Source organism: Diplotaxodon limnothrissa, linkage group LG12, assembly GCF_057381915.1.
Source record: "Diplotaxodon limnothrissa isolate DT_005_m linkage group LG12, D_limnothrissa_male_GT1.1, whole genome shotgun sequence".
Classification (NCBI taxonomy): Eukaryota; Metazoa; Chordata; class Actinopteri; order Cichliformes; family Cichlidae; genus Diplotaxodon; species Diplotaxodon limnothrissa.
Genome location: NC_140607.1, coordinates 19,248,635 through 19,261,909, shown reverse-complemented (window position 1 = coordinate 19,261,909; position 13,275 = coordinate 19,248,635). Strand labels below are relative to the sequence as shown.

Below are 13,275 nucleotides of genomic sequence, written 5' to 3'. Positions count from 1 at the left end.
TTGGTAATCTCCCCCCCCCAAAAGGCCCTTTTGTCATCTCTCTGAAAAAGGGGGTCTATTGTTAAGGTTACTTCTCATCACTTCTGCTTAGGATTTCAAAGGGTTAAACATGGCATGTAATCTGCATCAAGTGGAAGATTTACTGTAGGTGTGGTGAAATATATCATGTGATGCAGCCAGCATGTGGCAGTCACACCTACAATAAAAAATAAATAAAGAGAAACAAGGTGGTATTTTTCACTGCCCCAATATGTGGTTGTGAAGAGACCATGCTGGTTATCCAGAGAGTGTGTGTGTCTTGACTGTCTCAAATCATTCATAATGTAATCTCATGTTAAACTCCGTCGAGTTTCCATAGCTGAAAATCTTTTAGTGGTACTGCTTTGAGAGGGTGTGTGATACAAGAAAAACTGGTTTCACAACATTTGCATACTTGAAAGCAGATATAACCGGCAGAGAGTGGCTGCGCTGGGCACAACTGGCTTGAGTTTTCTCTTGGTTTTTGCAACAGATTTTTGTTTTCCCCCACTTTTTGTCATCAATTGAAAATGACCATTAAAAAATTCTCAATCGAATACGATGCCATCAACAGCAAAAACACCTTCACGAATGGAGATATCATTAATGGAAGAATTATTGTGGAGGTGTCTGGTGAAACCAAAATCCAATCGCTGATTTTTAGAGGACAAGGGAGAGCGAAGGTATGCTGGAGTGAGCATTACGGACAAGATCAAACCCACGTTTACTGGGCTACTGAGAAATATTATGACATCAAACAAGATATCTTGAGAGAATCAAGACGCGATGGTGATGTATTGAATTAACACAGTTGCTGACATGTGATACACTGTTCCTTGTTTAACAGACTGTTCAAAACAACACCTACTTCTTTTCCAGGCACTGAAGTCATTGGAAAAGGAAGACACGTGTATCCTTTTTCGTTCAGGATTCCTGATGGGTACCTCTTCTTGTCTTAATCAGAGGTTTAGATTCCCATTCTGCTTCTTTGTGGGTCATTTGAATGTTTTTGTATTGTATTTTACAGAATACTGCCATCAACCTATAAAGGAGCCCATGGAAAAATTGTTCATAAGGTGAAAGCAGAGCTGAAACAATCAATGAAGATTACAAAAAAAACTAAGGCCCACTTCACTTTTGTGTCCAAGACACACATGGGTATTCCTGGACTTCTGGTAAGAAATCATTAATCCTAAAAAGCAACGATTAAATTTCATAACTGATAGTGTTCAGGCAGACGAGATCATTACCTTAAAGCACATTTATAATGTGGGGGTCTGCTTTTTAGGAACCTCAGTATACTTGTAAGGATAAATCTGTTTTGGGCTCTGGAAAGGTTTCAGTAGATGTTCATACCACTCAGATGGGATACATGCAAGGTAATTATCTTTACTTGGCTTACTGCCTTTCAGTATTCAGTTTCTGCCCTCTCCCTTATTTTAATTTTTTATTTTTTGGAAAGTGACTATAAGTTTGGTTGAGTCAAGAGCTTTTTACTCCTTAGACTCCTTCCCTAATGAAGCATCATTTAAAAATACTGCTTTATTTCATCCCAGCTCCCAGCTACTTAAAGTGCTTGTAAACAGGAAACCAGTGTGCATGATTCAGTGAGGGGTGTTTCTGTGGAACTGATCCTTTGATTATTGAAAGGAAGTTATAGCTGATTGAGTACTAAGCTAAAAGTTGTTGTTGTAGTTTTGTTTTTATGAGTACGAACCGAGCTGTATGATGCTGACGTGCTGTTTTTGGCAACATCTAGGGGGGTACATTTGGCAAGCTAAATTATCAACCACTGTACACTAGACTTACAAGGAAGGTAAAGACAAAAAGTTGAAAAGTCCAATAATCATTTAAGATAGAAAAAAGGTTGCATTTGGCGCCTTTTGTGCCAGGAACATTAAGTCATGTAAGAATAAAACTCTCCAGACTCTTTTGTGCCTTATTTTGTGTCATATGAATTTGGAGGAAAATGGCATAATGGCTGTGTTACACTGAGATGGATTTTGTTTTATATAGTTTCATGTTGTTGCTTTTTTGGGAGGATGACTCTTGATGGTATATGCCCAGATAATTTGGCCTCTGGATCACCCGACTTTAGCCAACTGCATAAAAGCATCCTGAACTCCTGTAGAGAGATATTATGTAGATGTCAGGAAATGTCTTTCTATGCTTGGCAGTGATTTATACAGGATAACTTTCTGTACTTTACAGGCGAAGCTCTCGTGGTCACAGTTGAAATCAACAACAACTCGAGTCGCACAGTGAAGCCCAAATTCATACTGTATCAGAAACACAGTTTCTTTGCCCAGGGCCACAGGAAAGTTTACACACACGACATCCTTAAGGATAAGGCTGAGGCTGTTGAAGCATCTTCTGGCAGAAAAACCGTGACCAAGGTGATCACCATCCCTGGAGACCTACCCCCCTCCATCTTGAACAGCCACATCATCAACCTGGAGTACAGGCTGAAGGTAAACAACTTGTAGAGCTGTCCTTTTGTTTGTGTACTTGAGTACTGTTTAAGTAATATAACTAATGGTAGGAAGCTTGTCTTTGTTTCTGTATATGCCATTTAAAAGGTTTTATTTGGGCTGCTAGTTGGTTAGTGGCACCTCTTTTCTGTCACAGGTGACTGTAACAAATCATTTTTATGGAAAACTGTTAAACTGCTTTTCTCCTTCCTCATTTTAACGTTCACAAAAGGAAATAAAATAAAGGATGTAAGTACTCAGAGGAACTAATGGAAGAAAACAAAGATTGAGAAGCTTGGATTAAAACGTGAGAGCCCTCTAGTGACAAAACATGGCAACAACAAAGCCCTGCTGAAATCAATAATTCCTGAACAAAAAAATCTTAAACAATTCTGTTTGTGTGTTATTTTGTTTGCACAGGTCCAACTGAATATCAAATGTTCTATTGATCCAAAGCTCAAACTTCCTATAGTTATCATGCCTGCGGTGGTGAAACAACCACATCCTTCTGCTGGCATTGGATTTGACACTTTTAGGAACCCAGAAAAAACATCCTGGGGAACTACACCCCAGCAAACACCACCCCAACTTGCAGATCTTCCACCTCCCTACGGAGCACATGCGATGTACCCCACTACCACTCTTGATGATTATAAGACTGCACTTTGAAAATCTCCCTTGAGAGAGAACATTTAAGCCTTAAACACAGACTTGACACAAATGATTGAATACATTCAGAAAAGCAGACTGGTGTGCTGTTAAAGCTACCAAGCACCTATTGTTTGTTCCTTCATACCCCAAACTGTGAAGATGACATCAATTGAGGCAATAAATCAGAAAATGCTGGTTTTCATATTAGCAGTTGTTATCTTCTAACTCCTAACAGATTTTAATTTACTTTCCTATTTAAACTGTAAGATTGTATACATTTAATATCTGTGTAAATAATATATTTACAAGAGTTTGTCAGATTTGTATTGTTGATTGTCATTTATGCTTAGAAATATCTACTCATATATGCTTAGAGTTTTATAATCAATGTCATGTTGGTAGAGGTTTGATCCTTAGTAGTCTGTGGAGACTCTGTGTGCCTCCCAGAGCACTCTGTAGCACAAAGAACTTTGCCTACTTGTGTCTTGCTTTTGCTGTGTAGTAAATTGTCTTGAACGTTCCAGCAAATAGGTTTAAGCTGTGTTACTATATTTTTCTAATAAAACATCATATTTGAAATGCAAAACTAACATCTTGTGTTTGTGGCTGGTGATTCCAGTTTAATGTGAACCCTTATATTCTACTCATCATATGACACATCCTAATGTAATGCTTCTTCTAAAACCTTAGAGTCCATTTGGGCAATTTGGACACGACAACCATTAACTGATGTATAAAAGTATGTGCTCCAAGGTTCACGTTGGGGCCTATGGGGTCAGGAGTAAATTTGATATAGTCACTGTCTTTGGCAAATAAATTCAATTTAACACCATTTACCATTTACTGTTTGTACAGAAAGCACAGTTTCTTTGCAAGAAGAGAAGGGTCCATACTAAAGACCTCTTGAAAGAGGTGGGAGACGCCATCCCTCCATCTGCAGAAGAAACTGTCACAAGGGTCATCACCATTCCCCGTGATGTGGAGCCCTCAATCTTCAACTGCAACATCATCAAAGCTGAGCACAGACTCAGGGTAAGCAGCTTGAAAAATGTTTGCTAGAAACTGCAGTGAGTCTTAAAACTGTATTAGTTGGTTATTCCACCTTACTGTCCAAAATTATAGACTAGGGCTGGGTATCGTCACTGATTTCTAGAATCTATTCGATTCCAATTCACAAGGTCGTGATTCGATTCAATCCACAATTCGATCGATTCAGCATGAATCAGGGAAATTTTGCCTCAGACAGTCAGAAATATTATAATTCTGATCATTTATCAGTACATATCCATATTTTTATATCTATAAAAAGAAATCTGACACTTGTGAAACTTTATCAGAGGTGCAAGCAACAGTAGACTTGTGCGTAAGCGAACGAATAATGCAGAAAACAAACCTTTTTATCGTCCATCCATCCATCCATCCATCCATCCATCCATTTTCTTCCGCTTATCCAGGGCCGGGTCGTGGGGGCAGCAGCCCAAATAGAGAAGCCCAGACCTACCTCTCCCCCAGCCACCTCCTCCAGTTTATCTGGGGGAAGACCAAGGCGTTCCCAGGCCAGCCGAGAGATATAATCTCTCCAGTGTGTCCTGGGTCTGCCCCGGGGGCTCCTCCCGGTGGGACATGCCCGGAAAACCTCGTGCAGGAGGCGCCCAGGGGGCATCCTTGTCATATGCCTGAACCACCTCAACTGGCTCCTTTCGATGTGGAGGAGCAGCGGCTCTACTCTGAGCCCCTCCCGAATGGCCGAACTTCTCACCCTATCTCTAAGGGAGAGGCCAGCCACCCTTCGGAGGAAGCCCATTTCTACCGCTTGTATTCGCGATCTCGTTCTTTCGGTCACTACCCACAGCTCGTGGCCATAGGTGAGGGTAGGGGCGTAGATCGACCAGTAAATTGAGAGCTTTGCTTTTACACTCAGCTCTCTCTTCACCACAACAGACCGGTGCAGCGTCTGCATCACTGCAGCTGCTGCACAAATCGTCTGTCGATCTCCCGCTCCCTTCTCCCATCACTCGTGAACAAGACCCCGAGATACTTAAACGCCACTTGGGGCAGGGTCTCGTCCCTGACCCGGAGTGGGCACTCCACCCTTTCCCGGCTGAGGACCATGGTCTCAGATTTGGAGGTGCTGATTCTCATTCCCACCGCTTCACACTCGGCTCCGAACCATTCCAGGGTGAGCTGGAGGCCATCACCTGATGAAGCCAACAGGACCACATCATCTGCAAAAAGCAGAGATGAGATCCTTTGACCACCGAAGTGAAAGCCTTCCGCCACTTAGCTACGCCTAGAAATTTTGTCCATAAAAATTATGAACAGAATCAGTGACAAAGGGCAGCCCTGGCGGAGCCCATCACCCACCAGGAACAAGTCTGACTTATTGCCGGCTATGCGGTCCAAGCTCTTGCAACGGTCGTATAAGGACTGAATGGCCCTTAGCAATGGGCCAGACACCCCATACTCCCAGAGCACCCTCCACAGGACCCTTCGAGGGACACGGTGGAATGCCTTCTACAAGTCCACAAAACACATGTAGACTGGTTGGGCAAACTCCCATGTGCCCTCGAGTATCCTTGAGAGGATAAAGAGCTAGTCCAGTGTTCCACGACCAGGACGGAAACCGCATTGTTCCTCCTGTATCCGAGGTTTGACTAACAGACGGACTCTCCTCTTGAGCACCCTGGCATAGACTTTCCCAGGGAGGCTGAGGAGTGTGATTCCCCTGTAGTTGGAACACACCCTCCAGTACCCTTTCTTAAAGATGGGGACCACCATCCCGGTCTGCCAGTCCAGGGGTACTGCCCCTGATCTCCACGCAACATTGCAGAGACGTGTCAACCAAGACAACCCTACAACATCCAGAGCCTTCAGGAACTCGGGGCAGAGCTCATCCACCCCAGGGGCTCTGCCACCAAGGAGTTGTTTAACTGCCTCAGTGACCTCGCCCCCAGAGATTGGCGGGTCATTCCCCTTCATCCCCAGACTCTGCCTCCGCCACGGAAGACGTGCCAGTGGGATTGAGGAGGTCCTCAAAGTATTCCTTCGACCGCCGGACAATTTTCTCAGCACTCCACCCGCACTATACACAGTGCAGGTATAGCATCACTTTCCCCTCCTGAGTCGCCTGACGGTTTGCCAAAATCTCTTTGAGGCAGTCCGAAAGTCTTTTTCCATGGCCTCTCCGAACTCCTCCCACACCCGAGTTTTTGCTTCTGCCACCACCCGTGCCGCATTCCGCTTGGCCTGTCGGTACCTATCAGCTGCCTCCGGAGTCACACAGGCTAACCAAGCCCGGTAGGACTCCTTCTTCAGCTTGGTGGCACCGCTTACCTCTGGTGTCCTCCATTTGGTTCGCGGATTACCACCATGACAGGCACCAACTACCTTGCGGCTGCAGCTCAGTGCAGCGGCTTCGGCAATGGAAGTGCTGAACATGGTCCATTTGGACTTAATACAGTGGCTTGCAAAAGTATTCGCCCCCCCTTGAACTTTCCCACACTTTCCCACTTTCTTCTTGCCACTCAGTGCACAACTAATAGTTGTCCTATGGTCAGATTCCCCCACCTGAGCTGTAGATCTCTGCAGCTCGTCCAGAGTCACCATGGGCCTCTTGGCTGCATTTCTGATCAGCGCTGTCCTTGTTCGGCCTGTTAGTTTAGGTGGACGGCCTTGTCTTGGTAGGTTTACAGTTGTGCCATACTCCTTCCATTTCTGAATGATCGCTTGAACAATGCTCCGTGGGATGTTCAAGGCTTGGGAAATCTTTTTGTAGCCTAAGCCTGCTTTCAGTTTCTCAATAACTTTATCCCTGACCTGTCTGGTGTGTTCTTTGGACTTCATGGTGTTGTTGCTCCCAATATTCTCTTAGACAACCTCTGAAGCCATCACAGAGCAGCTGTATTTGTACTGGCATTAGATTACACACAGGTGCACTCTATTTAGTCATTAGCACTCATCAGGCAATGTCTATGGGCAACTGACTGCACTCAGAGCAAAGGGGCTGAATAATTACGCACACCCCACTTTTCAGTTATTTATTTGTAAAAAATGTTTGGAATCATGTATGATTTTCGTTCCACTTCTCACGTGTACACCACTTTGTATTGGTCTTTCATGTGGAATTCCAAAAAAATAGATTCATGTTTGTGGCTGTAATGTGACAAAATGTGGGAAAGTTCAAGGGGGCCGAATACTTTTGCAAGCCACTGCATCCCCAGTCTCCCTCGGAATGCTGTTGAAGCTCTGCCGGATTAATATAATTTTGCTTCCCTGTTTAGCTGTGCCTCTCTTCCTGTTTTATTTTGGTTATTATTTCTACACTCATCACATCCTGTCTGCCAGGCAGCTATACTGTAACACTTACAGTCGTTATAGCACTTAATCCAAAGCAACGGTCGGATGCTATTCCCTTCTTATGGTCAGATGAAAGTTAAGGGATGTTTGCTGTTTTTTGTTATTTGAAAGAGTTGCTTAAAGTAGATTTTTGACTTTTAATTGTGTCTAAATACTAAAAAAGCTTTCACCAATATGTCCATTAAAAATCTTGATTTGATAAAAAAGGTGCCTAAAGTAGTTCTATGTTGCCCTCAAAAATATTCCCTTAGTAATTATACTGCGTCACATTGCTTTCACACAATACAATATGACTGGATTGTATTGCCTATAGTCAAGACTGTTTCCAGTCAGTAACTTAATACCCATTGTCACACTGGAGATCAGTCACCAGATCAGCTAACAGCCCAGATCTATGCTGTGCTAACCTAAAATGGTCCAAGAAGGAATGCTCTGTTCCTCGAAAGAAAATGAATTTCATTTTACTTTGTTATCGCAGCAGAGCGATATTTAAAGCTCTCTGTCGGTTCTTTATTTTACACAGTGAAAGACTTTTGTGTAAAGCTGCTGAAAGCGTTTGAACACAATTGTCACGCTTTGTTCATTTGTTTGCAAAAGTGTTTTTTCTGCAGAGATTACATTTCCTGTAGCCATCCTGCCAGCCTTCCAGGCCTATCCTGCAGTGCCACCACACTATCCCGCTGCTGCTGCTACCCCCTTTGGATTCAACCCGAACCCGAACCCAAACCCTCCAGTGTGGGGTTTTGAGCCACAACAACCAATAGCAGCTCCCCAACCGTCAGATCCCCCTCCTCCTTATGGAGCATATGCAATGTACCCTCCATTGCCAGATTTTGAGAATAAATCCTAGCAACAGGTCTGACCAGATGCTTTGCCAGGAAATGGTGTGAAAACACCGAGAAGCATACTGTGGTCATTAAGAGCCACTCTAGTGTTCACCAAGCACTTCTGTGGCTATAGACTATACCAAATCCCTATAGTGTGTGTTTAACTGCCTCATATAGGAGTATCCACTCCTGATTGTTTCTTTTTGTTGTTGTTTTTTTTAATTAAACACTTCATATCTTAAGTGTCTACGTGTTCCAGAAAGCAGAAAATGTATAACAGTACTTATAATGGAACTGTGGTCAGTATTAGGACCCTACATTCTGTTTCTTTTAAATACTTCATTGATGACCGGAGTCTTCCCTGAATGTTTTAAATCTGCTGTGGTAGTGCCAATCTTGAAAAAGCCTGGACTGGATGTTGACTTAGTTGCAAACTATAGACCCATCTCACATTTTTCTTTTTTGTCTAAGGTCTTTGAAAAAGTTGTTTTTAAGCAGCTCACTGATCATCTTTCAACAAACAATCTGTTTGAACCATTTCAGTCTGCTTTTAGACCAAATCACTCCACAGAAACAGCTTTAATCAAAGTGGCAAACAGTCTGTTGGTAAATGCAGACAGTGATCGCACTTCAGTTTTAGTACTACTAGATCTAAGTGCTGCATTTGACACTGTGGATCACTGTATTTTATCGGATAGGCTTGAACATTTTATTGGAGTTACAGGAAATGTTTTATCATGGCTGAGATCTTATCTGTCTGGGAGATCTCAGACTGTTAGTTTTAAAAATGATCTCTCCGAGACCTGTGCAGTGGGGCATGGGGTCCCTCAGGGCTCTGTACTTGGCCCATTGCTGTTTTCCCTGTATCTGCTGCCTCTTGGTGTTCTTTTACGTTCTTTTAATGTAACTTTTCATTGTTACGCTGACAACCTGCACCTTTATGTTCCTTTAACCATTGGAAATTGTGCTGACATGTCTAAATTAGAATCGTGTCTATCTGCAATTAGGGGCTGGTAATCGGATAACTTCCTGCTTCTTAATACTGATAAGATAGAGTTGATGGTCACTGGACCACAAAAATTTCAATACATGTCCCAAAATTTAATCTTGAAAATTGAAGGTAAAAAACTTGGGCGTGTGGTTTGACACAGTGCTCTCCTTTGAGTCTCATGTAAGAGAGACAACAAAGACCACCTTTTATTATTTAAGGAACATAGCCAAAATCAGACAAGTTTTATCAAGCAAGACTGCAGAGGTTCTTCTCCATGCATTTGTGTCTTCACGTATTGATCATTGTAACGATCTCTTTTCTGGGCTACCAAAGAAAAGTTTTAGAGGTTTACAGATGGTGCAAAATACAGCGCCTCGCATTTGAACTAAAACTGGAAAATTTGAGTGCATTACGCTGTACTGAAATCCCTTCATTGGCTATCTTGTCAGGTTTGAGCAGATTTTAAGGTCCTGCTGCTCACCTACAAAGCTTTAAATGGATTGCCACCTTCATACCTCTCTGATCTTTTGCACCTTTATGTTCCATCCCGTGCTCTCCGATCCCAGGATCCCTTTCTGAAAAGTAAAGAGTAAAATATTTTCCATTCACTGGTTAACAGCATTACAATATCAAGCCTGCAGGTGACATATAATGCACTTTTTTGTTTTGTTTTTTTGGTATCTTTGAAATAAAGCTCTGTATGATAATAAACTTTTTTAACGAAATAAACGTCTTTGGGGTGGTCTTTGGATTTTAGTAATTTTTCAAGATATACCACAAAACATGAAGCTGACATAACTAGACATCTTTTACTTTGAGTTAATTGCTTTCAGTTCATGGGGCCATCAAAATATTGACCGCAACATTTTTTTCCTGGTATGTTTTAGGTTTTGCCAGTGTTTCCAGATTAATTTTGACTATTAAGACAAAATTAATCTGGTAAGAGGGGTCATTAACACTTATTAACACTAACTTACTTAGAACGTGTTTCCCCAGGAAAAGTTGATACCGTTCATATAATATTATTTCTAAACCTACTGTGAATATTATAGTGTTGTTAGTGATACTTTTACTGTTTTATTTAATAGTAATGTCCTCCAAACAAGAATTTGTTAATCCTTTTTGGGGAACTTCCCCCAAATTTTTGCTATCAAAATATGTGGAAACTTATCTCCCAAGCCTTGGGAATCAGGGGCCGTGAGAACAGCAGCATGCTCCCCCCCCCCAAAAGGCCCTTTTGTCATCTCTCTGAAAAACGGGGTCTATTGTTAAGGTTACTTCTCATCACCTCTGCTTAGGATTTCAAAGAGTTTTAACATCATGGCATGTAATCTGCATCAAGTGGAAAATTTACTGTAGGTGTGGTGAAATATATCATGTGATGCAGCCAGCATGTGGCAGTCACACCTACAATAAAAAATAAATAAAGAGAAACAAGGTGGTATTTTTCGCTGCCCCAATATGTGGTTGTGAAGAGACCATGCTGGTTATCCAGAGAGTGTGTCTCAAATCATTCATAATGTAATCTCATGTTAAACCCCGTTAAGTTTCCATAGCTGAAAATCTTTTAGTGGCACTGCTTTGGGAGGGTGTATGATACAAGAAAAACTGGTTTCACATTATTTGTATACTTGAAAGCAGATATAACCGGCAGAGAGTGGCTGTGCTGGGCACAACTGGCCTGAGTTTTCTCTTGGTTTTTGCAACAGAATTTTTTTATCCCACTTTTTGCCATCTGAAAATGACCATTACAAGATTCTCAATCGAATACGATGCCATCAACAGCAAAAACACCTTCACGAATGGAGATATGATTAATGGAAGAATTATTGTGGAGGTGTCTGGTGAAACCAAGATCCAATCGCTGATTTTTAGAGGACAAGGGAGAGCGAAGGTACGCTGGACTGAGAATTACGGAGAGAATGATTACCGCGATTACTGGGCTACTGAGACATATTATGACATCAAACAAGATATCTTGAGAGAATCAAGACACGATGGTGATGTATTGAATTAACACAGTTGCTGACACGTGATACACTGTTCCTTGTTTAACAGACTGTTCAAAACAACACCTACTTCTTTTCCAGGCACTGAAGTCATTGGAAAAGGAAGACACGTGTATCCTTTTTCGTTCAGGATTCCTGATGGGTACCTCTTCTTGTCTTAATCAGAGGTTTAGATTTCCATTATGCTTCTTAGTGGGTCATTTGAATGTTTTTGTATTGTATTTTACAGAATACTGCCATCAACCTATAAAAGAGCCCGTGGAAAAATTGTTCATAAGGTGAAAGCAGAGCTGACACAATCAATTACAAGAAAAACCAAGGCTCACTTCACTTTTGTGTCCAAGGCAGACATGGGCATTCCTGGACTTCTGGTAAGAAATCATTAATCCTAAAAAAAAAAGCAATCATTTAATTTCATAACTGATAGTGTTCAGGCAGACGAGATCATTACCTTAAAGCACATTTATAATGTGGGGGTCTGCTTTTTAGGAACCTCAGTATACTCATAAGGATAAATCTGTTTTGGGCTCTGGAAAGGTTTCAGTAGATGTTCATACCACTCAGATGGGATACATGCAAGGTAATTATCTTTACTTGGCTTACTGCCTTTCAGTATTCAGTTTCTGCCCTCTCCCTTATTTTTATTTTTTGGAAAGTGACTATAAGTTTGGTTGAGTCAAGCGCTTTCACTCTTCAGATAAAGCAGTATTTTTAAATGATACTTCCCATCATTTAAAAATACTGCTTTATTTCATCCCAGCTCTCAGCTACTTAAAGTGCTTGTAAACAGGAAACCAGTGTGCATGATTCAGTGAGGGGTGTTTCTGTGGCACTGATCCTTTGATTAGTGAAAGGAAGTTAGATATTATGTAGATGTAAGGAAATGTCTTTCTGTGCTTGGCAGTGATTTATACAGGATAACTTTCTGTACTTTACAGGCGAAGCTCTCGTGGTCACAGTTGAAATCAACAACAACTCGAGTCGCACAGTGAAGCCCAAATTCAAACTGTATCAGAAACACAGTTTCTTTGCCCAGGGCCACAGGACAGTTTACACACACGACATCCTTAAGGATAAGGCTGAGGCTGTTGAAGCATCTTCTGGCAGAAAAACTGTGACCAAGGTGATCACCATCCCTGGAGACCTACCCCCCTCCATCTTGAACAGCCACATCATCAACCTGGAGTACATGCTGAAGGTAAACAACTTGTAGAGCTGTCCTTTTGTTTGTGTACTTGAGTACTGCTTAAGTAATATAACTAATGGTAGGAAGCTTGGATGGCTTGTCTTTGTTTTATTTTGGTTGTTTTATTTGGGCTGCTAGTTGGTTAGTGGCACCTCTTTTCTGTCACAGGTAACTGTAACAAATCATTTTTTTGGAAAACTGCTTTTCTTCTTTTTAACGTTCACAAAAGGAAATACAACAAAGGATCTAAGTACTCAAAGGAACTAAAGTACTTCCATATAAAGGAAGAAAAGCACTCATTAAGAGGCAAGTGCAAACACTAATAGGGAAAAAGACAAAGAGTGAGAAACTTGGATTAAAGCACGGGAGCCCTCTAGTGACAAAACAGGGCAAAAACAAAGGCCTGCTGATATAAATACTTCCTAATCATGCGAATCAACATCTACATTCATTGAAACAAACAAACAAAGCTAAACAATACTGTTTGTGTGTTATTTTGTTTTCACAGGTCCAAATGAAAATCAAATGTTCCATTGATCCAAAGCTCAAACTTCCTATAGTTATCATGCCTGCGGTTGTGAAACAACCACATCCTTCTGCTGGCATTGGATTTGACACTTTTAGGAACCCAGAAAATCCAGCCTGGGGAACTACACCCCAGCAAACACCACCCCAGTGTGGAGATCTTCCACCTCCCTACGGAGCACATGCGACGTACCCCACTACCACTCTCGATGATGATGGCATTGAGATGTTAACTTTTTGA

The 13,275-nt window shown here is 41.8% G+C and overlaps 2 protein-coding genes across 2 annotated transcripts; both read left to right on the top strand.

The window, feature by feature from the left end:
- The first annotated feature begins 548 nt into the window (after positions 1 to 548).
- On the top strand, positions 549 to 3,158 carry LOC146621148 (arrestin domain-containing protein 3-like). Its single transcript, XM_085368158.1, has 6 exons — positions 549 to 807; positions 898 to 958; positions 1,046 to 1,193; positions 1,307 to 1,397; positions 2,230 to 2,489; positions 2,910 to 3,158. The coding sequence occupies exons 1-6, from the start codon at positions 549 to 551 to the stop codon at positions 3,156 to 3,158; spliced, it is 1,068 nt and encodes a 355-aa protein (XP_085224284.1).
- Positions 3,159 to 11,055: 7,897 nt separating this feature from the next.
- LOC146621147 (arrestin domain-containing protein 3-like) lies at positions 11,056 to 13,275 on the top strand. Its single transcript, XM_085368157.1, has 6 exons — positions 11,056 to 11,314; positions 11,405 to 11,465; positions 11,553 to 11,694; positions 11,813 to 11,903; positions 12,262 to 12,521; positions 13,018 to 13,275. The coding sequence occupies exons 1-6, from the start codon at positions 11,056 to 11,058 to the stop codon at positions 13,273 to 13,275; spliced, it is 1,071 nt and encodes a 356-aa protein (XP_085224283.1).